This window comes from Anneissia japonica, unplaced genomic scaffold (assembly GCF_011630105.1).
Source record: "Anneissia japonica isolate Jap-2015-1 unplaced genomic scaffold, ASM1163010v1 scaffold287713_len945575_cov184, whole genome shotgun sequence".
Lineage (NCBI taxonomy): Eukaryota > Metazoa > Echinodermata > Crinoidea > Comatulida > Comatulidae > Anneissia > Anneissia japonica.
Window position 1 is genome coordinate 713,776 of NW_022725774.1, and position 22,434 is coordinate 736,209.

Consider the following 22,434-nt stretch of genomic DNA (forward strand, 5'->3'; position numbering starts at 1 on the left):
AAGAAATAGAATTTACAAGGCAACTCATCAGTGGTTCTGATGACTCATTGAAAAATCCAACATGGCTGCCTCCATTTGTACCTTACCTATCCCATCATCACACTCCATGTCCTCCGTAAAATCGTACAAATCATCTTGTAGGTCTAGACATCCATTTTTTAAAGGCATGGGGTTCCCGTCAGACAACAAATCTAACACGGTAGATACATCTCTCTGGAATGACGCCCTGTTCCGCCTCTCCATTGTATGATTTCTGCTTTTAATTACACGTTAGACCCTGGAGACTGTCTAATGCATAAATTCTCGTAATAATAATTACCCTAAGAGTTCAACGGCAAGCGCATAGGCAATACGATCTGTAAAATCCTTTCAATTACTCATAGAAATTCAGCTTAACATCATTTATACAAAACGAATATTCCTCTTATAATGCTTTCCCGGTATAATCAGCTGCCCATCTGTTTGTAGAAAATCCAGGCTCAGACAATTTCACAATTATGTTTATCTTGAGAGCTAAATATGATAAACATATTTCTGTTCGGATGTGGCCAACTTGGTAGTAATGAAAACTGTGCTGCCTAAGTTTAGAACTCAGAAGACAGAATGACAATCTGCTGTAACATTTTCTCCATACAATAAAAATAAAAATACTGATCTCAGCGATAAAAATATTTCTGCTACTTCACTGATTATATTTCGAGAGTGCGCTTGGCAAACAAGTAATGTTTCGACGGAAAGATGGGAGTTCACACGTTGGGAAAGCAAACATCAATATCCAATATCAAGATTCAAGGTGGATGAGAGCGTTGACCGCGATTCAGACAAGACAGACTTTAAACTCAATTACAAATCCGTAGCAGTATTAGAATTAAAAATGAAGACAATTTCATAGACTGTATAGATGTGCCACTTTGTCCTGAAATGAACATGATGTCGATGAAAAAAAACAGCAATAGAAGAAGACTCGGACATCCAGTTTCACATGTGTAACCTTTGCCTTGAACTCAAGCCGGTGGGGGTATCGTTTGCAATTTAGGCCCAGTCAGGTAAGCATAGAACAATTGTATCCACAACTGGTGTTGTAAAACTCAAAGGCCTGCTTAGCCTATTGTCAGGCTAGCTTGAAATGAGTTGAGAAACCTACACAAAGATAATTAGCAATTCTGACGATACAGCTGAATTCTATTGATTATTCGTCATCGTGCATTATCCTTGCATGTCCTCGGCAAGCAGGTCGTAACCTTTAATGTCAGCGGCAACCACAGTTTGATGAAAATGTTATCTTTCCAGTAGATTTTATCAATTATTTTTATCAATAGCAAGAATTTATATAATCTCAAGAATGAATAAGTCTTTGTTAAAAATGCATATAATTGTGAAGTACTCTTAGTAGGAATTTCATGCAAATAGAAACAAAGAATAAAGAAGATTCATAAGAAATTTAAGATAAATATGATAACAAATTTCAGACTCAAAATTTACACAATAAAATATTTCTATGGTTTTGTCTTAACACTGTAATGAATGGTCAGAATACTATCAATTTCAAGCCTCTGGTCACACGATATTCAATATTCTTGTCGATGTCCAGGACCAGATAAAACAACAGCTAACTACTTTGTTTGAAGAGGATGTGAAGGTGTGAATTCAACACCAAATAGACTTGGGTTTCTGCGGCTGATTATTAGTTTTCAAGGTGTATTAATTTTTATCGGCAGCATACTTTTGATTGACACCGATGTATAACAGGAAAATCTGTTGATCCATAATAAGCACATTTCATGGAGAGGTTCATGTATAAAGAATAACTGATGGTAGAGAACAACAACAGGTGGTTGTTCCTCCAAAAAGGATGAGAAAATGTGTTGTCACAATCAGAGTTGCTCTCTCACTATTCAATTCTTGCGCTAATTGCTACGATGATAAATACATTCCATCCAGCAAAGGCTCGTTCTTGATAAATAGCAGAAAACAATTGATGACAATTTTAGATAAATCTTTATTTTAACATTATATTATAAGTAAAACTTGATGGCAAAATGATTATCCTTCTTGTTGATTTTGTCCCCCTGACCAATCTCTGCCAAATTTGAATTTCTTTAAACTCAGCTAAAATATACTCAGTGCCTTCTACTGTATTCAGTATGCACAATTCTTATACTCAAGATCTGTAGGTTTACAGGATAACTCTAAGGTAGAACACTGCAGCTCTTACAAACTCTAAGCTTAATTATAATATTTTCTTTAAGATGCTAAATATAAATCAAGTTATCTGTTCACATACAGAAATTACCATCTCTAATGGTTTGTAGAAAGCATGTATTATGTTTCTTAGCCAATCAAGAGTGCCTGATATTTAATGAGTTTAAAGGTCTTTGTCTCTATAATAATGTATTGTTATTGAAATTGGTTTAATGTCACCATTTAAATGACAGATGGAAGAATTAAGATGGAATATTCTTAGAAGATGAGTTTTCTTTACAGTATGAAATAAAAAAGACAGATCCAGTAGGGCACAAGGGGCATGTGCGGCCACCCTCCCCCCCCCCACCCGGTTTTGCCACTAGATTTCAAAAATTTCAATGCATATATTGATATTAGTGCTACTCGCTTCTATCCTAAAAATGTTGTTCCCCCACCATCCTGTGGGTAGCACTTTTTATAACTGACTTCAATTATTTATTACACAATCTTTCACTTTATTATTAGGTGCAGTCTGTTTACTGTGTACAGTAATTGAGCAATAAATGCAACTATCTTAATTTATTCATAGTAAAAGTATACTAATAATATAAGAAATCGTAATGCCCAAATTAAAATTTATTCATATTTGGGATTCTGACATAAAGCGTCAATTGAATGACAGAGGTGTATTATCAAAGGCGCTGTGAATGTTAATGATGGGAAAGGTGAGTTTTAAGTAATTTTTTTAATGAAGCAACAGAAAAACAGTTTTTAATGTGTACAAGGAGTGAATTCCAAATTGTAGAATCGGCAAGAGAAAAAGATTTATGGCTAATGGGAACAGAGAGCATGATAAATATAAAAAATATTCATTTTCACCTGAAATTAATTTTATGGCTAGTAGATATTAACAGGTCAAAATACTTTGTTTAAAATTAAGCAAAAACGAAAGCAGATGGAGACAAGTAAAATAATTTGTTTCTTATTTAGCCTTTTTATTTTGAATATATTTGATAATTTTTAGTCTATCACTTAAAGGACCAAATCTGTATTTATTATTTTGAACGAGAAGGTACTTTCATTACTATTCTATAACAGGATGCATAAAATATTTACTGTTCCTATTCTTTGCATACGACAATTCCATTGACTGGCAATGAATTTAAGGTGAGAATAAGAACGTTAATAAATTATAGTGAAAACAGATTTTTTTTAGTCTATCCCTTAAATGACCAAATCTGTATTTATTATTTTTAAGGTAAAGCTTGTCCATATTTTACTATCAAAATCAAATCATGTTATGGTGAGTTGGATGGTCGAGTAGCGCACTCACCTATGGTTCTGGTGGTGGAACAAGAATTCTGGGATAAGGAATATAAAGTGTAGGCCCAGTGCACAGAATGGCTTATGTGCACTATAAAGGACCCAGTACATCTTTCGAGATGAGTAGGGGGGTTACCCCAGTATACTGATTCATAAAGCCCCTGTTTTAGACAGACGAAAGATAGCTGGCATCGGTTTACTAGGTATCTCAGGCATGAAGAAACCCTTAGGGGAGAAGAAAGTTACTGTGTCAGCTAGTCTACGCGCTATATAAATCGAACCACATTACATTACATTATTCTCAAAACAATTTTATTTCAGTTGAGAACAAACTAGCTTAAGTAGTGTGCCACAAATCTGTACTAATTTTCATACAGTAGAATAAAGGGGACACCATTCAGTTATCTGGATAGGGATTGGCTTTTAGTATTAAAAGATACTTTCCCTCATTTTAAAAGGACAGTAGTAGTTTACTAAATAATACTAGAAATTGCAAACTGCATATAAATGGTCTTCGAACAAAATTATTTATGTGAGTCAAGTGAAAATAATGAATAATAAAAATATAACAAATAATATGAGACACGACCCATTGTCTATATTAGAACACTGACGAGCTAAATATTGTGGCTGAGACATGAGCCGATTAAACATAGAAATAGGAAACCTAGAAATATAGTAAAAACGCTGAATAGTAATACTCGAGTGTCGCCACATGCAGACGTTGGTACGTGTAGTTTGGTCTACAAACATCGCCTAAAGTAATTGATTTTACCCGGCAGAACGAAAGAAGGAAACTCCGCTTTTCAGTTGTCTTATAGGCCCTTGTTTTTTGACAAACAATGACCTTTCAGAGGTCAAATTGCTGTCAAGAATATGAATTGGCTGCTTCGCAGCAAAAAGTGTAGAGGAAGGTTAAATTTTAATTAAAAGCTTTATAGTACACATCAGATGTTAGCTGACATTCAATGTGAACGTGTTGGTACTAATTCATCGATTATGTCATCATTGGTCTGAATTATAGTTTCATAATAACATACAGTAAATCAATAGAATAGAATGTGTCAGCATGTTCTTTGAAGGTTTTGAAAAAAATTAAAACTGGTTCAGAGCGGTTAGATATGTAATGAGGAATAAAAAAAGACCATGAAAAAGTTATCAAATATCAAATTCACCTTAACTTCAAAGATTGTCAAATTTCACTTAATCCCCATTCAAAACTTGATAATTATTACAGTACTGGATTAATCTATAATTTAAATTTAACATGACAATCCCAATCTCATTCTTAATTTTCATCTCTTAATATTAAGGTATCTTATAATAATAATTTTTCATAATATCATTAATCAAAATTGTACTATTAAAGCTTGTCTTATTCTATCTACAGTAGGATGAAACAATTATAATATTTACGTATCATTTTTTAACTGATTTGTATTAATAATTTAATCTGGTCACCTGGTTGCAAAACACATGCTGTGCAGTGTCACATGTGTTAATTTCCTAGCATTATAAACAACATTTTGCTTTTGCTTTTGTTTGTTTGAACTGAGCTGGGAGGTACTGTTCTTGCTTTTGTGCTATACAGTAGGCCCCGGCTGAAACCCAGTTGCCATTGGGTTTTAATTGGAGTCTGAGCTTGCCTCCTTAAACCCTCACAATACGAGTTAGGCAGGTTAAGGACAATGTTTGTATCTGTATATACGTCTTTTACATGTTGTAGTTAAGTTGGTTGGTTAATTTCAGCTGCCACGGGTTCCCCAGTATAAATTTTCAATTAGAATGAGGATTACAAATCAATCAAACAAATCTGTGTCAGTATCAAAATCAGTTTGGTTGCATGATACTACGTAATCAAGGGAGAAACTGTTTGAAATGTTGTCTTAATTTTTACAATTGGGAAACATAGGGCTGCTGTCCCAGTCAGGTTATAAGAGCCAAAATCCCTCTTGGGACCCACTTATTTCTTCAATTTTTACGTCTCAGATACAAAGAACCAAAAGTGGAGGGTTGGAGCAGGAAACTTTTTTCTTTAATTTCTTGGTGATATGCAGACATGTATAATGCCTCTGGTACAATATAACTCAACGGTAGTTAAGTTGTAAAGCAAAAATAATCTTTTTTTAACTGAAAATGCCAGTCACACGGAATTTCTCTGACCGCAGTTTTTTCCAACCCTGGCCTAGTGTGTATGGTAAATATGTATATATATTTCTTTGGTATCATATACACAGAGGATAAACCACAAATTTCCAAGACTATTTTTCCTGTGGGGTCCTGCTGGTTGTGAATTGGGAGGTACACTAAGAGACAATCCCCTACTCTTTTCCAAACAGCGTACTGCATTCCTTATATGCAACATTTGGCCACAGGACCAACGGCTTTAATACTCATCTGAAAGATGGTGCCATTGAAATTTGGATCTCGCCCTCTAACTGAAACACAAGGATAGCAACGATAGCATGGGACTTGGAACCAAAGTTATATTTCAATGGTTAAGCCGACACAGTGGCTGTCAGCCGACTAACGCTGGCCACTCACTCTTGACGGTCATAACGGAATCTAACTTCGCTCCCTGTGATCGTTAAACGACGCGATGCCGTCCACTGATTGTCGGTGGCTCACAGGGACAGGCTGTTATCTGAGAATTCTGATGATGCAGGTTTTTAACTCGTGAATCTAAGAGGATGCATGTTTGATTAAAAATGAATGACAGTAATTAAAAAACAAATCTATGCTTTCAATCCTACAGTATACTAGCAAGGCTAGTTTATTCGTTACAAGTTTACAAAATGGCCAACTGACTAACATCAGGGAAAATCCAAGATGACCTCATGCATAAATATAATGCAGGGCCTCAAATTTCCACAACTGATTTTTATTATTGCACACTGCTTTATTATTCATCAACACATGTAGTTCAAATACACATCCTATATCCATCATGTACCAAATTTTAGGTTTTAATTGACATTATAATACTAGTATGTGTTTACCATACAGAGTAAAGGTTATTAATACAGATGCAATCATATTAAGGCTGACCTTGCTTTTTATTTCATAGGAACCTATGTAAATATTACAATCTGATAGAATAAATAAGGTCATGGATCAGGTAGCTGACATAAACATCCAAGTATGTATTCCAAATGTTCAATTTTTTAAAACCAAGTCCTTACATTTCCTCTCATTACAACCTAAATCTAAATCAAAATCCGATTTTTTTTATCGTACTCAAGATACTATTAACTAATAATTCATATCCCACTCTTAAGCTTGTCATTCTTACGACGAATGTACTCCAAATCTGATCCTACCTTAAAATACAAATCTTCCATAGATAATCCATATCCCACACTTTCCTCAATCTAATAAAAATCTACCATAAGATAATCCACATTGTATAAATATAGCTCTTCATATACTTTAGCCTACATCTAATCAAAATCTAATCCTACTTCAAAATACATAATCTATTACCCAATGTAATTGTACAGCTTATCTAGCTTATCTTGGATATAAGGTAATCCAAATCTGATCACCTAAAAAGGCTAATCTCTAATAGAAAATAATATTCAAATAAGGTTTGCTATGAAGCACTGTAAACACAATTTATATAAATAAATAAATTATAATAACAGTGCATAAAATTATAAACATGACATTTATATTCATGTCAAACATAGTCCTTCAATGAAAAAGTTGCCTATTACTAGTTGTATGAAAGAAAATGTTACTGGCGGAATTCAATCCTGTAACCTCTCGCAATCAAGGCTAGTGTCATACCATTAGACCACGGAGACATTACTGTACGGTATATGAGCTTGGATGTAACCTCTAAATCCAATCTCTAATAATAATTTGTCAAATCTTCACCCTACTGTTTATATCTATAGTAATTCAAATCTGATCCTACCTCATATAAAATCTCTATTCACAAATATGTCACTTTTAAATCGCTTTATATTAAAATCTTTTGCCCTTTATTTTAGCCCAAACATGCCCAAGCTGCCCTTTAAATCTTATCTAACCAGGAACACTACAGAACTGTCTTACATCATATATAAATATTTAGCGTAAACATTTGTATGTGTTGTAGTCATTGAATGTTGTATGCAGTTTGCCTGCGTGTCACTTCTAAATAATGAATAATCCATGGCAAGGCCTCAACTTACGATACATGCACTCAATCATATGCAAGATTTTCTTGGTCTTTTCGTCAGCCATAATTCTCCCTTATAAAATTCTAGTATAAGGACTTGTGTAAAACCATCAGGAAACAGAGAGGTCAGAGGTTGTACATTTACAGTTTGTACAATATCTCCATCCTGTGTCATACGTAAACAGCTATGGAATAACAAGAGGTTTCAGTTCTTGACTATAAACGGCACTTCCTGTACTGTATGTGAAATCCAGACTCTAGGTACTGCAAACCTTTCCTGAACTAGAGCCAGCACAGCTTAGCTAATACCCGGCATGTTATTTTTTTTCTTGTGTAGATCGTTCAAATGTCACAAGAGCTGAAGATGGCAGAGGTCAAAGAATATCAAGCTGATTGCAATATCAATCTGCTATCAAGTTTTACAATTCTCAGTAGACTGAAAAAAGGGTGTTTTAGTCAATCACTTGGCTTTAGGGACTGGCCTTGACACAGAGCTAGTATATCATGTGAGTCATTGCTTTATTGCATATAGAGTAGATTACTAGAGAGACCGTTCACAACAACCTCACAAGCTAGGATGCTGGGACCCCAAGTGAGTAAGTACATCATCTTCATTATCTAATTTTTAATTATCTCAATGTTAACATCTAAAGTTCAACATTCTGAGTCATTTCAATTACTATCATTGTGCGTAATTGTTTAGTTATTGACTTTACTTAAATCAAACAAGTTGAGTAGGAAGTGGGCCAAAAATAGAACAGGGGCCTCAGCAGTATTGATATGGTTGTGCACTTGATCCGTGACACTTGTCAACACAAAAGAAACAAAATAAACAATAGTTAAATGATTACAGTGTATTCTTTATACTACAGTAGAGAATACACAGGGATTGTATTGTATTCTCACTTTAACATCGTTATTATATCTCTGCACAGGTGAGTCTACTGTAGGCTTTGGGAGTGGTAGTATAGCACAGCATAATTGGCTAGCTAGTTGCTTGTAGACTACATGAAAGACAGTGGGAATGTTGTGAACACTAAAAACTAAAAGGAAATTCATGATTTTAAACAATTTCTATCTATAAAAATTGATTGATTTTGTAGCATGCATTATTAGAGTTGACTAATTGCCAATGCAAAGCAGTCCACCCACTCTAGTCAAAGGTTATGCTAATGATATTATCAACAATATAAATATTCATAAACAGTAATGCCAATCACTACTACTAGGTTAATAATAATAATAATAACTGCAATCTTCAGAGTTAAATTCAAATCATTCTAATATAATTATGAATAGTCAGGAATAGTGAGCACTTATTATTCAGTTTTTTAAAATTAAATGTTGCATTTTGTTTATATTTTGTTCAATATTTAAAAGCTAATAAACACGGTTAAGAAATTGGTTGCAATTACATTTTCAAAAAACATTTACAAAGACTATGAAAATAAATTATAAAAATACATAAACTGCAGTATTACAAGCAGGCCCGTATCCAGGGGGGTTTTTATGGTTTGGGAGAAACCCCCCTTTTCTAGCAAACCCAACTCTTTTCTGGCGAATCCCCCTCTTTAAATTTCCTAAATAAGTCTTCCAACCCAACTAATGCACTGCAGACCCACCCAGACACTGACATTTTCAAACATATCTGCTTTTATAGCATTATTTATACCCATAAAGCACAAAAATTCTCTTGCTTTGGGGTTTCTTTGACCCCACCGAGGCTTTGACTGTGGACATTACGCTCACAAAACCCCCCTTGGAAGAAGCTGGCTATGGGCCTGACAAGACATAAGCAATTCTGTCAATTCCCTGACACTTCCTCCAATAATACACAGTAACAAGATTAAATCATATTAAATGAAAAATAGCAAATATCTTATGTCAGTTATTTCACTAATTACAATCAAAACCAATTTTACTCAAAAAACCACAAAATTCCAGTCAAAAAGTGCAACAATCGAATCAGGTGCAATAATGATTTCTAGTGTAAAACATTGGTGATAGAGTGTTTTTGAGAATAGGAAATTCAATTGGTCCACAGCCATCTTGGTAAAGGCATTATGTTCAAATAATTCCACAATTACTTTTATCTACAACTACAAGTATATTGTAGATCTATATAATGGTGGTATTTGTACTCTGTTTATGTTGACTGTCATTCTTGTGAACTGAGTACCATTAACATTTTTAGTCCTAAAAGGTTGTGAGAGCCTAATTTTAAATTTGTTTAAATCTAATTACTGTATTAATCCTAGTTGGCTTTTATCAGACATTTTGACCTGTTTTTCATTTTAAAGTTATATCAAAAGTGTTTTTCTATTGCAATAAAATTGCTCATAAATTTTTCATCGGTATTTAGAAAATTCTTCAACTCACCATACTCAGGATTTACCAGCATTCCTCCAGATCGCTTCACATCATCAAACTTTGCATAAATAATTGATAATCTGGAAACAAACCAATCAGAAGAATTATTTTTGTTCTGTTTATATTCAACAGCCAATCAGCTCCTGGCAAACATATCACTAGTTAAAAATTTACATACCACACTTTTAATGTTCATTAACTGGTGTCAAAATAATATTTGTACTATAAATGTTGCTTATCTCTACTGTTGCTAGATTTTTAGATTAATATTTTAAAAAAATGATCTTGTAGGACTGACCAACTTGATAAATAGAACAGAGATCAAAGTATTAATTATGTCATAGTCAGCAATTTTTTACTTTGTTTGACATGCAGAACCACATAATTCAATACCGTTATGCTACATCGTTCGAAAAGCCACAGAAAAAAATATTTTTCAAGTTTTTGTAACCGTCATATTTAGTCAACATATTATTAAAATTTTAACATGCATTTGGAAGGCACTGAAGAAAGCAAAATAACAATAAAAGAGAAATGGTAAATTGGGTTGTCCCGAAAATGTGTTTTTAAGCCTGATGATATTAAAATAATAAGGTAGGAAATTTGAAAATTAAATAATTCCTGTAAAATTGTCTGACGTAGTTTCTCTGAAATCAGCCCATCCTTTTGAACATGAAATTGGGCCAATTAATAGTGGATGTGCTTATACCCAGGAAATCCTATGCAGGGGCGGATTTGGAGGGGACTAGGGCCAGCCCATGCCCCTACTTTTTCGCCCAAAACAGCCTCAGAGGTTATTTTCGGGTGTCTAGAAAACTAAAGTTTCCAACCCCCGGAACCCCTGCAATAGTGTTGGTTTGATTGGCCCCACTTTCGGTTCCCCTTTCGGACATCTCTGGATCCGCCCCTTCTATGTTCATAAAAACCATATAGTGGCCAATGTAAAGGCAAATTTTCAATACTCCATGCCCAATTCAAAGCCAATCTTTGATTTTTTGCTAAGCTATATAGTATTAAAAACACACTGGGCTTTTGCAAGAATTTTGCTGGTTTGTGAAACTATTATATACACTGTAAAGTAGAAGGTGGGCATATACCCATGGAACTATGTTATTATCACAGAAATGCTAGTAACGGAACAATATTTTAAGTCCAATCGATTTGCAATTTTTTTTTCATGTCTAATTTCTACCATCATATATTTACCTTAGAGGCCTACAAAAGATAAGCCAAAGTGTGTTAGCAACATGCCATATTAGTGCAATGTACAGAAGGCAGTATTACGTAGTATAAAATTGGTTGCTCCCCCAGAACACTGATTATAACGTATCATCTTTTGATGTTTTAGCCAGTATAGTAGTCATTGTAAAACGTGGCAATGGGCATATTGAAGAATGCACCACTCTTTGGGGGGAAAAAAGGTGTTTGTCCCTAGGGTGGCATTGCACTGAGGCTGCGATGGGTCCCAGGAGCCAAAATTGCTTTACTTTCTTAGACAGTTTAATTAGCAACTATTTTATACTAAATACTGTATTCACAAATTTACATATTATGTAGAGCCAGATTTTCTATAATAATGCATTTTATAAGTACAAACATTCTACCATCTCTTTAAAATGTACTATCAATTTTCAGCTCAAAATATATCAATATATTAATTATAACTGACTAGCTTTAATTGAATAATCAGGATAAAAAAATGCCGCACCAGTTAGGAATAAATTATTAACCCTATTTCTGTACTCTTTGTGTTAGCGCGTAATTAATCTAAGGATTTTTGTAGTAAAAGCTCTGTAAATTAGCGATACGTTTTTAGGTTCAATTTGTGCATCATTTAGAACTTTCGACTGCACGACGAGGGTAGGACGTAGAATGTAATAACGTCACTGAAAGTCATCTGCACATGCGAGAACGTTAAGCTCACCTCGTCGAGTAGATTCTAGAATGCAATTTGGCCAAATCTACGTATGCAGAGAACGTAGGACACCAGGTAGGACGGTCACGCATGAGTAATTCCATTTTAGCGTCCCTATTCAAAGTTCATACCGTAACTTTATTTGGTCCTTTAAATGAGGTATTCATAGCTTTACTTAAAAGTTTTAAGGTTTTTTCCCCCACATTTTATGAAATGGTATTCCTTAATTGGTTGTATGCACCTCAGCGCCATTAATTACTAAAGGATGTATTATTCGATTATTTGAACCTACCTTGAAGACGGAATTCCTTTTTTGCCCAAATCTACCCGCACTTTTTCGCCAACATGTCTGTAAATTTCAACTAGTGTATTGATCGCTGTGTCTCGTACCTGTAAAACAGGAATGGCCAAAATTTTATTCCATAGATTTTCCTTACAGAATCTTAATTATGAATAATACTGTAACAGTAACTAATGCTGGGAGGGGTTATGGTTTTTGACCCGGGGAGCTCACTTGTATACCAACCTTATGGGGTGAGGGGTACCTAAACACCACCAGGAACCAAACTGGTTCCCTTTTTTTTATAAATACCCCCCAAAAAATCATGTTTACCAGCCTGAGGAGTGTAGTTTGTCATAAGATGTAAAGAACATGAAATAAATTTTTTTTAAATTTTAATATTTTCAACCCTTTTAAAAATAACCTACTCCGGTCCTAGTTTTTAAAGCCATCTAATTAATTACATGAGTTTAGTAAGTGAACTATTTAGAACTATTTATGGACTTCTAAAATGTATTTACCTAAATAGGACCCATCTATCAGTAGTGAAAATTTTATTTATTTACAGTCTGTAGCTACAACACCATTAATGATCAACAGACATAATTCAGATCAAAATTAAATTAATACCTCTTTCTATCTCAAAAGTAATTGGTGATAGTAATTAAATGAACATTAGTATTAGGTAAACATAATGGTCAAAAAATTAGAGTGCCCAGCTTAATTATCAAGAGTTTGTTTACATTCGGAATTATGTAAATATTATTTATTAATTTTATCTGAAGGAGACACTATATCATAGCAATAAATTACAAATTACTGGATAATGTACTATAAATTGCTGTAAAACGATTCTATTGTTAATAACAGACTACTTCTTTCAGAAAACCAGCATAGAGTAAGTAACAACTTAAGCAGGCCCTTAAAAATATAAGACAAAACATAAAAATCCCCAAAACAAAAAGAAAAATATAAGGTACCACAATAATGATTAATTATGTTACATATAATTATTTAAAAAAAACTATCAACAAAATTGTCATGGAGTACTTACTTTCTCATCGTTATCAAAGGAAGCCATTATTATCCTTTGCGTAAATATGAATCGTATCTTTTAATTTAAAATACCATGTTTGGCACGGAAAGTTTAAAGTTTCCTTGGTTTTGCATCAAAATAAACACATGCGTTCGTACAAACCTAAATTTATACTAGAATGACGTATTAGACCAGGTGATTTCGTGATAAGCACGTTTATCAATGTGTTTGTGGCTAGCTTTAGCTTTTAATTCTGCACGTTTCAAAAGATGAAGTTGACAACTTGCGAAATCACCTCCTCCGTCTCAGCTATTTTCAATGGCCACAATTTCCCTCTTGATATGGTCGTTAATGCATTTACTTAATCTCATGATTTATACTAACAATTAGCATACTGGAATCGGTTTTTAAACATCAGTTGGAAACAGTTAGTTAACTCATCAACTTAAGAGTAGATAATGAATTTATCAAAATGAGGTAGCTAATTACTGCTCCAACAATAACAAGAAAAATTGTATAAAGAATTAAATATCAGATTAAATAAATTGTAAATGTTTACTAGGTAAATTGTTATTCCAATCGTTTTGGAGGTCATTATATATTAGATATAATTGTGGGACTTCTCGGTGTTAAGAGATTCATAGATCTAACTTATTATTTAATAATTAGCCCTGGTTCAAATATAATGATCAAATACAAGTTTGCACTATATATTTATCATAATCCTATGATCACATGAAGCAGAACATTTTTTGCAAAAAGCATTGTGAATTCTACTCTAAATACTGAGAATGCACTCAAACATGCAATGTCAACTACATGTTTCTAAAAGAACTCATTCAAATACTATCATTCTTTAATTGAGGCATTTGCCTGTAATGCAGTATATCATACAGCACTGTAGAAATGCATGTTAATTCCTGAGTAATCATAAATATTTATTGTTTACTATGTATTGTTTACATGTGTATTTGAACTTTACCTGGCTATTTGGATCACCTAAGAGTTTGCAAATGGATGGAACAAGTTTTGAAAGAACTAGGGAGCCAGCTCCATATCTGAAATAAAGTATTTAAATGTTAAAGTAAAATAATTACACAACGCAACCATTAATATAATAAGCATAAAAATTACAAAATGCTATAAATTTAAAGTAAAAACAGTAAGTACATTTGAACTTAGCATGTTGAGTAGAATAGGGTTACTTGATTTTAATTTGATTTATTAGGCACTCATACAATATGATACTATGACAATAAAAATACAATATAATAAAATACAAATTTTGAATATTTACAAAAAAATGTATTTAAAATTAAATACAACTAACCTCAAAGGTCAATTTAAACAATGCACTGATCACAACTGATTGGACGGATCAATGGATGGATTTATTTGGTGTAAACACCAACGATTATAAATAAAACATAATGACGAATATCTAAGACACATGGTCTTTAAACCATAAATTGACATCAAATCCATCAAAATAGTAGGAAAGCACATTAATATAATTTTAACACCACCACATTAAAATTAAAATAAACATCAACAATAATACATAAAATTGCATACCGGTTTCTCTCGCTGCATTAAAAGAAAGTGATACAACAAGGTATAAGAATGATGAAAATGCAATTATAATTAATATAATTTTTGTAAGAAAAAAATCATGGAATATATTATCAAATATAAACATTGTACAAAAAATTGTATTGCAATAATTATGCCATTGTTTTGAATACTGTATTTACAGTAAGAAACTGTAGAGGGCGCAAACACCTAAAATATGTGCACAATATCACATGATTCTGAAATTGATTATAAAAATATTAGTAATAGTATATTAGTTGTATTATCATAAATGTTTATTAATTTTGGTACAAATATTTTATTTCCTTTGCTATAAATTTCCAATTAAATTTACTGATTAATGCTTTTGTTAAAACTTTATACTGTAGATATGTAAGCTAAAGGTCAAAGGAATACAGAGGGCAGTATAAATGGTTTCTTTCTCTCCAGGCAAGAATAATAGAACAGAGATCACAGTTTGTTGCTATGGAGTTAATTGCAGAGAAATGCCAAGTACACAGCATCTCATGCTGATTTTGATGTTGAAGTCTACGTGCCTTGGTCCATTAAAAACCCTCCTGCTAATCAAAACAATGAATTTCACTCCTTGAATATGCTAAATAACATTTAGTAACAATGAGGTTTTATTTTGAATAAGTACTGCTATCTAAACTATATTTTCAAAATTTTCTTCAATTTCTAACTGCTTAATTCTAACTTTTAGTTTTTGGAAGAAAAAAAATGAATATATACTATATATTGAGCTTTTTACTTATGTTTCAATGTATTTTGTTATGGGTGGCATGATAAAGTATAAAATAATATTTTAGAAAATAAAAATTAATTTAATCCTTTTTAATAATTATGTAAGTATTTTGTAGTGTATTTAAAAGTATTTTAGGTATACTTGTATTGTATTCGAAAATACTTACCTGAAATTATAACACTTTATTTTAAAAAGTACTTATAGGATACAATACGTTTTAAATATGTAATTGATAAATTAATATAGTACAAAATATTGATTAGGCAAAGAATAAGGTCTTTATTTTTTGCTCTTCAAAAGGTTGTGACATATGGTAGCATTATAAAGCCATGTAATACAGTTTAAACTCTGACAACTTCCATTCAACATGAATATTATATAGCCAGTATTGGGAAAAAGAGTTTTTATGTGATGGTATGTAGAAATTGCTCAAAGCCTAATTAATTCAGGTAATCTGTGTGCCATACATACTTAACAAATGCCTCTTGATAATATCAATAAATTATTAGATGACTTAAACTAAGCATATAAAAATACATTAAAATTAATACATAGCTATAAACTTCTATTCCAATAGTGCTTAAAATTTTTTATTTTCTTATAATTCTGAGTAAATTTGGGAAAATTTTTTTTTACTTCAATTTATTGATTAAGAAAGCAACCAATTTATTATGATGATTATTTAATTCTATGTTAAATACTTACACATTTATAGTTTGTTGTAGACAATTTAAAACTTCTTCTCGAACTCTCCAATTTTTATGTACAAAAGCTTTCATTAGTCGTTCAAATACATACTGCAAGGGAAAAAAAACACTCAAATTAGTCTTCACAGGAAAAGAGTACAACTTTACAAGATAAATAAAAAAATGTTCTATGAAATTATGTACTAACAAATTAACTCAACAAAATTTAAATGGTTCTAAAGCCATGTTTCCATAGAATTGCTACACAGTCGCTACAGCGTTTCACTGAAATTCTTACGCTGCGTACCTGTCCCGACTCAATCGCACCCTGATTCAACTGAGCAATCAGCGTCAGAAAGGAGTCGGCGATATCATGTTGCAATTTTTAAGGAAACCAGGCTTCACTAGAAGAATTATGGGACCAATTTAATATTTATATCAAAATGACAGGCAAAGGGCCACACAGTACTGTAGGTTTGGGAAGGAAGCAGAAAATTACATTATTTTTGAATTACTGTTGTTTAATTTTGCAGAAATTGGCAAGCAATTTTAGATAGAAACTAGAGATTTCTAATATCTGCTACGATAGGTATTGAGAGATCACTGAAATCAAAGTAATTGTTTCAATTGTTTCAATGTGAGTGTATTCTTCTCTGCCATTGGTCAGTATAACAATAGGACCAACAGGACTATTATTCATTGTTAAACTATTTAGGGTGTGGTACACTTTACATGTGGGTGTACACATGTAGTATTAATTACAAAGTTTGATACAGTTAAGTATCTGTGGGTGGTGTTTACCTTTCCTGCACAATCTTATGTTAGTTTATTTTTCCTATAGGATGAGGTGTGCCTTACCTGTGAAGTTGATACTCCCATTAATTTTTGTATTAAAGCCAGAGCCTCCTCTCGCACCTATGACAATATAATATTACAGTACATGTTATTTCAAATAAATAATAAAAATAAAATATAAAAGATATTTATAATGTATTCAAAAATACATTTTTGTAATCAGTTGAGTTCATGATTTTGAATGTATAAATATAGCAAAACATAAAAAACGCAGGTATAGTAAACAGTAAAAATTATGAAACTAAAATTAAATAAATTATCAGGACACTAAAAAAGATCTGCTTGCCAAAAGGCAACATTAACTTACAGTTACGAAGCAACATTTGTAAGTTTATTTACATGAGGCTGATCATTAATAAATAACAATTTTATTATGGCATCATACTGTATTTCAATCATTACCATCCCAACGGTATTTGCTACAATATATATCATTTATTTATTTATACAGGTCTCTTATACACATCTAGATGTGTATAAGAGACAGGAATAGGGTTGTTTCACAACACTAATTTTCTAATAACTCTTCAATAAATACATGATAATTAAAAATCTGATCCAAACTGCAGAAATGAGACCTAACGGATTCTAAATTATCTGATAAAGATTGAATAATAATCTGATAGTTTTCGAGAATACAATAATACAAATATGGTTTGAAAATTTTATAGAATCCAATTTCTATGGGCTATAAATAATAATAGAATTTTGTTTTAATGACATGTTCATCAAAGTGTATACATATAATTAAAAAAATAATAATAAATTGTTCACATAAACATATTTAATAATAAAAACTTTTTGAAATTTAATCTTACCTGGTCTTTGCTATCTCCAAGTCTATCAATAACTGCAGGTATCACTAAAACAAACAAAAAATTGCCTCATTATAAATAGTTTTATCCAAATAATTTTTAAAATTATAATATGAAATAATTCATAAATTGCTGGATGATGATTCATTTGAAATTAATACTACAGATAAACACAGATTATGATTGTTATTTCGATCTTCAGATAATATAACAAGTGCATACATTGTGGTGCTACAGAAATTTGCCAATGGGATCCTGGTGGGTCAAGGGAGATTTAAAAAAATAAATGACGATGGTGAAAACTGTGCTTTTTAGACCAATTAAATATATTTCTTTGAATGATACTACAATATATTATAAGATTCAACTGGACGCCATTTTCCTCACCGACAAACCACTGATCCCAATTTTAAACGTAATTAACCCTTTCCAGGCGTATGGCGTCGTGACGACGCCCTCTTTGACCATACTTTATAGCGAGGGGCGTCGTACGTACGCCCTTTATAGATTTCATAATTATTTTATAGCTAGGCTGCCCACTATAGGATTTTTTGAGAGTGATGTAGGAGTATTTCTGTAGAGGGCCTCCTGGATTAAGACCAAATAAAATGCTTGTGCCCAGTAAAAACCCGACATTTAGTGTAGATGATGTAATTTCCCAGTTTTAGTACAGCCTCAGGCAATGGTAATGAGGCAGACTGGAAATGGTTAAGATGTTGTATCTTACTTTTTCTTTGTAAATTTTAATTGATGATTAAATGCGTGTTTGATAACTAATATAATGCAAGCTTTTCAGTGGTGGCGCCAGGACCTGCCCGACGGAGGGGCTAAAGGCCCCGACAGGGGGGCTAGTGGAGCGAATTGAGTCTCACTTGGCTGGCGGCCAGAGGGCCGCCAAAGGCCCCCGGTCGGGGGCCAGGGGGGCCGCCAAAGGACCCCGGTGGGGGAAGCCACGGAATATTTGATGAATTATGGCGAATTTTTATTACTTATTTGATAGGCATCGAGTTACTATATGACTTCATGTAGGCTATGCTTTCTAATGCTGAAATCAGCTTTATAAACCAAAACATTTTGAATAAAGCAAGAAACAAAGATTATGCAATGTAACCATCTAATTTATTTTCAAATCCTCATTCTTGAAAGTGAAATTCTATTTTTTGGAAATTTTGCATGAAATCTGTCAACCACGCTGTCATGGTCGAGGTTGCTTCACCTATCACGATGTATTCCAACCATCATAAGGTTATCTAAATGAGCATTTGTCATAATGCAAATTATTTTCAATTAGTCTCATTGAATTATTATTATTATTATTATTATTATTATTATTATTATTATAATTATTGTTGTTGTGATGATGAAAATTTAACACAAACAATATGGTGGCTGAACGAATATTACATGCAAGTATTTTTTTTATTTGTTTGTTCCCCGACAAAATTTATCGTCTTCCCCAACGGGGGGGCTATGCTCCCCAACAGGGGGGGGGCTATAGACCCCCCAGCCCCTCTGGTGCAACCACTGGAGCTTTTGTTTTTAGTACATTTTGATGGTAAATATTTGATTTTAAAATGCCTATTCCAGAAAGCCTATGAAGTCATTCAGGCGTAATGAACGGTAACCTACGTCTGTTGACAACAGAGAGCGCCACCTGGCGTTGTGACGACACGACCATGGTACTCTATAGTTAATTAGTCACTGAAAGTGATTTACAATAATTTATTTTGAGCTAATGAATTTATCTGAATAATAATATTGTTTATACTGTTTATTGTTTTATTTTTGTTTCAGCTTTACTTCCACTGGTCATTAGAATTTTACTATCATCATTTTTTTTTGTTAATAAAACCCAAAACCTAATACATTAAATCTCATAGAACTGAGCACTCCAACAAGTCCAACTGGTTAGGTTCTGGGCAACAAAACATGATATTAATTTTTCGGATGTGCTGATTATTTCATGTGGAATTTAATTTCCTAAAATCAATCATGAGTATGAGAGAAATCCAAATACTGCACCTTTGTACATCCTGGGACTTGGGGACATTATTTCCAGCTCACACAAACATTACAAATCCTGGCATTATTACAACAAGTGATGAATACCCACCAATAGCACCCATGGTTGTATGGTACATTAATTAATTGTTATGATTACTAAATATTACGGGATATAAAATGTATTGTTTACATTAGATTACTTTTACAACTACCTAGATATCAGATTCTAATGACAGTTGAGTATTAACAAGATGCCTACTACATATACAGGTCTCCCTCCAATGAAAGACCCCTCCATTTAAGGACCACCTCCAACTATGGACCACTATTCTATGGTCCCAAGTTAACAAATTTCTTTTATCTTTATTATTCTAATTAGAGACCAAAGCTGCTAAAGACCATGGAAACCCCAGTCCCAAAAGTGGTCTTTATTGGGGGGGGGGGGAGAGACCTGTACTACCATATACTCATGTAGTGTATTAAACTGATAACTTTCCATATTTTCATAGAAAATATTAATGCCTTTTGTATAGTAGGTTTAATGGTGGCTTTGTCAACACAACACATCTGTAGCTGTCAGTTGGGAACAATGTACACTACTGTATTTAAAAATTTTACATTTTTTGTTCATTTAATTACAATTTGTATTCTATGAGATACTTTCAATACTTACTTTTACAATTAACAAAAAAGTGTTTCCCCTTCTCATTAAAAATGTATCCCCTATTTTATGCAAATAATAATTCAATTTTTAAATTATAATTATGAAAAATTAATTATAACATGTTACTGCAAATCAATTTTGACATTATGTTAGCAGTAGACTATATAGTATTGTGATACATTATGTACAATACTCACTATTTATTTTGAAACAGGTGTGAATATTTCCTTATCATTAATTGGTAACAGGAGTGCCAAAATAAATATTACTATACTGTTTTAAATTAAAATATTTTTAATAGAAAACTAAATAATTATATTTCATTCTTTATAAAGGTTAAGTCTCCTTGGAAAGGTCATCTTGGCACTGAGAAGAATAAGGATATTCATGGATAAAAAAGAAAAACAACATGGAAAGAGATGAGGAATCCTATGAGCCCTCAAACTTTTAAAAGAAACTGTACTAGACAAACTAGTAGCGTAGAAAGCTTCCGTAAAACATCTCAACGAGCGCACAATGTCAATGGACCGGTGACACCACAATCATTCTTACTACTTTGTGGACAGTTGAAAAGATGGCCATTAGAAATTGGTTCCTAAGGTAAGAATATGAAAAATCTGAAAAAAATTCTGGAAGTTGGGAAGTCATTCTGACATTATTTTGATCCCATAGTATTAGTAATCATAACAAGATGGTATATAAATTTGTGTGCATGTCTTCCTACCTCAGAACCTTACCTCTGTCTCTTATACACATCTAGATGTGTATAAGAGACAGGATTATGATTGTTATTTCGATCTTCAGATAATATAACAAGTGCATACATTGTGGTGCTACAGAAATTTGCCAATGGGATCCTGGTGGGTCAAGGGAGATTTAAAAAAATAAATGACGATGGTGAAAACTGTGCTTTTTAGACCAATTAAATATATTTCTTTGAATGATACTACAATATATTATAAGATTCAACTGGACGCCATTTTCCTCACCGACAAACCACTGATCCCAATTTTAAACGTAATTAACCCTTTCCAGGCGTATGGCGTCGTGACGACGCCCTCTTTGACCATACTTTATAGCGAGGGGCGTCGTACGTACGCCCTTTATAGATTTCATAATTATTTTATAGCTAGGCTGCCCACTATAGGATTTTTTGAGAGTGATGTAGGAGTATTTCTGTAGAGGGCCTCCTGGATTAAGACCAAATAAAATGCTTGTGCCCAGTAAAAACCCGACATTTAGTGTAGATGATGTAATTTCCCAGTTTTAGTACAGCCTCAGGCAATGGTAATGAGGCAGACTGGAAATGGTTAAGATGTTGTATCTTACTTTTTCTTTGTAAATTTTAATTGATGATTAAATGCGTGTTTGATAACTAATATAATGCAAGCTTTTCAGTGGTGGCGCCAGGACCTGCCCGACGGAGGGGCTAAAGGCCCCGACAGGGGGGCTAGTGGAGCGAATTGAGTCTCACTTGGCTGGCGGCCAGAGGGCCGCCAAAGGCCCCCGGTCGGGGGCCAGGGGGGCCGCCAAAGGACCCCGGTGGGGGAAGCCACGGAATATTTGATGAATTATGGCGAATTTTTATTACTTATTTGATAGGCATCGAGTTACTATATGACTTCATGTAGGCTATGCTTTCTAATGCTGAAATCAGCTTTATAAACCAAAACATTTTGAATAAAGCAAGAAACAAAGATTATGCAATGTAACCATCTAATTTATTTTCAAATCCTCATTCTTGAAAGTGAAATTCTATTTTTTGGAAATTTTGCATGAAATCTGTCAACCACGCTGTC

General features: G+C 33.0%; 1 protein-coding gene and 1 long non-coding RNA gene across 19 annotated transcripts in view; one reads left to right on the forward strand and one right to left on the reverse strand.

Annotated features, from left to right (window-relative positions):
• Nucleotides 1-22,434, reverse strand: part of LOC117112874 (CLIP-associating protein 1-like) — a 94,333-nt gene that overhangs the window by 55,564 nt on the left and 16,335 nt on the right. For 12 of the 18 annotated variants that reach the window (XM_033256074.1, XM_033256067.1, XM_033256076.1 and 9 more), the window contains 6 exons: nt 17,156-17,212; nt 16,317-16,408; nt 14,849-14,860; nt 14,256-14,331; nt 12,250-12,347; nt 10,052-10,122 (listed from right to left, as the gene is read on the reverse strand). In XM_033256074.1, coding sequence (XP_033111965.1) covers nt 10,052-10,122; nt 12,250-12,347; nt 14,256-14,331; nt 14,849-14,860; nt 16,317-16,408; nt 17,156-17,212 — 406 coding nt within the window. Of the gene's footprint in view, nt 1-86; nt 392-7,685; nt 7,819-10,051; nt 10,123-12,249; nt 12,348-14,255; nt 14,332-14,848; nt 14,861-16,316; nt 16,409-17,155; nt 17,213-17,970; nt 18,011-22,434 lie in introns of those variants that run through there. The other 6 variants (XM_033256085.1, XM_033256081.1, XM_033256080.1 and 3 more) reach the window with 4 other exon arrangements.
• LOC117112876 lies at nt 910-21,333 on the forward strand. The gene is made up of 3 exons (XR_004446103.1): nt 910-1,046; nt 8,010-8,268; nt 20,971-21,333. It is a non-coding gene; the product is annotated as an uncharacterized LOC117112876 (long non-coding RNA).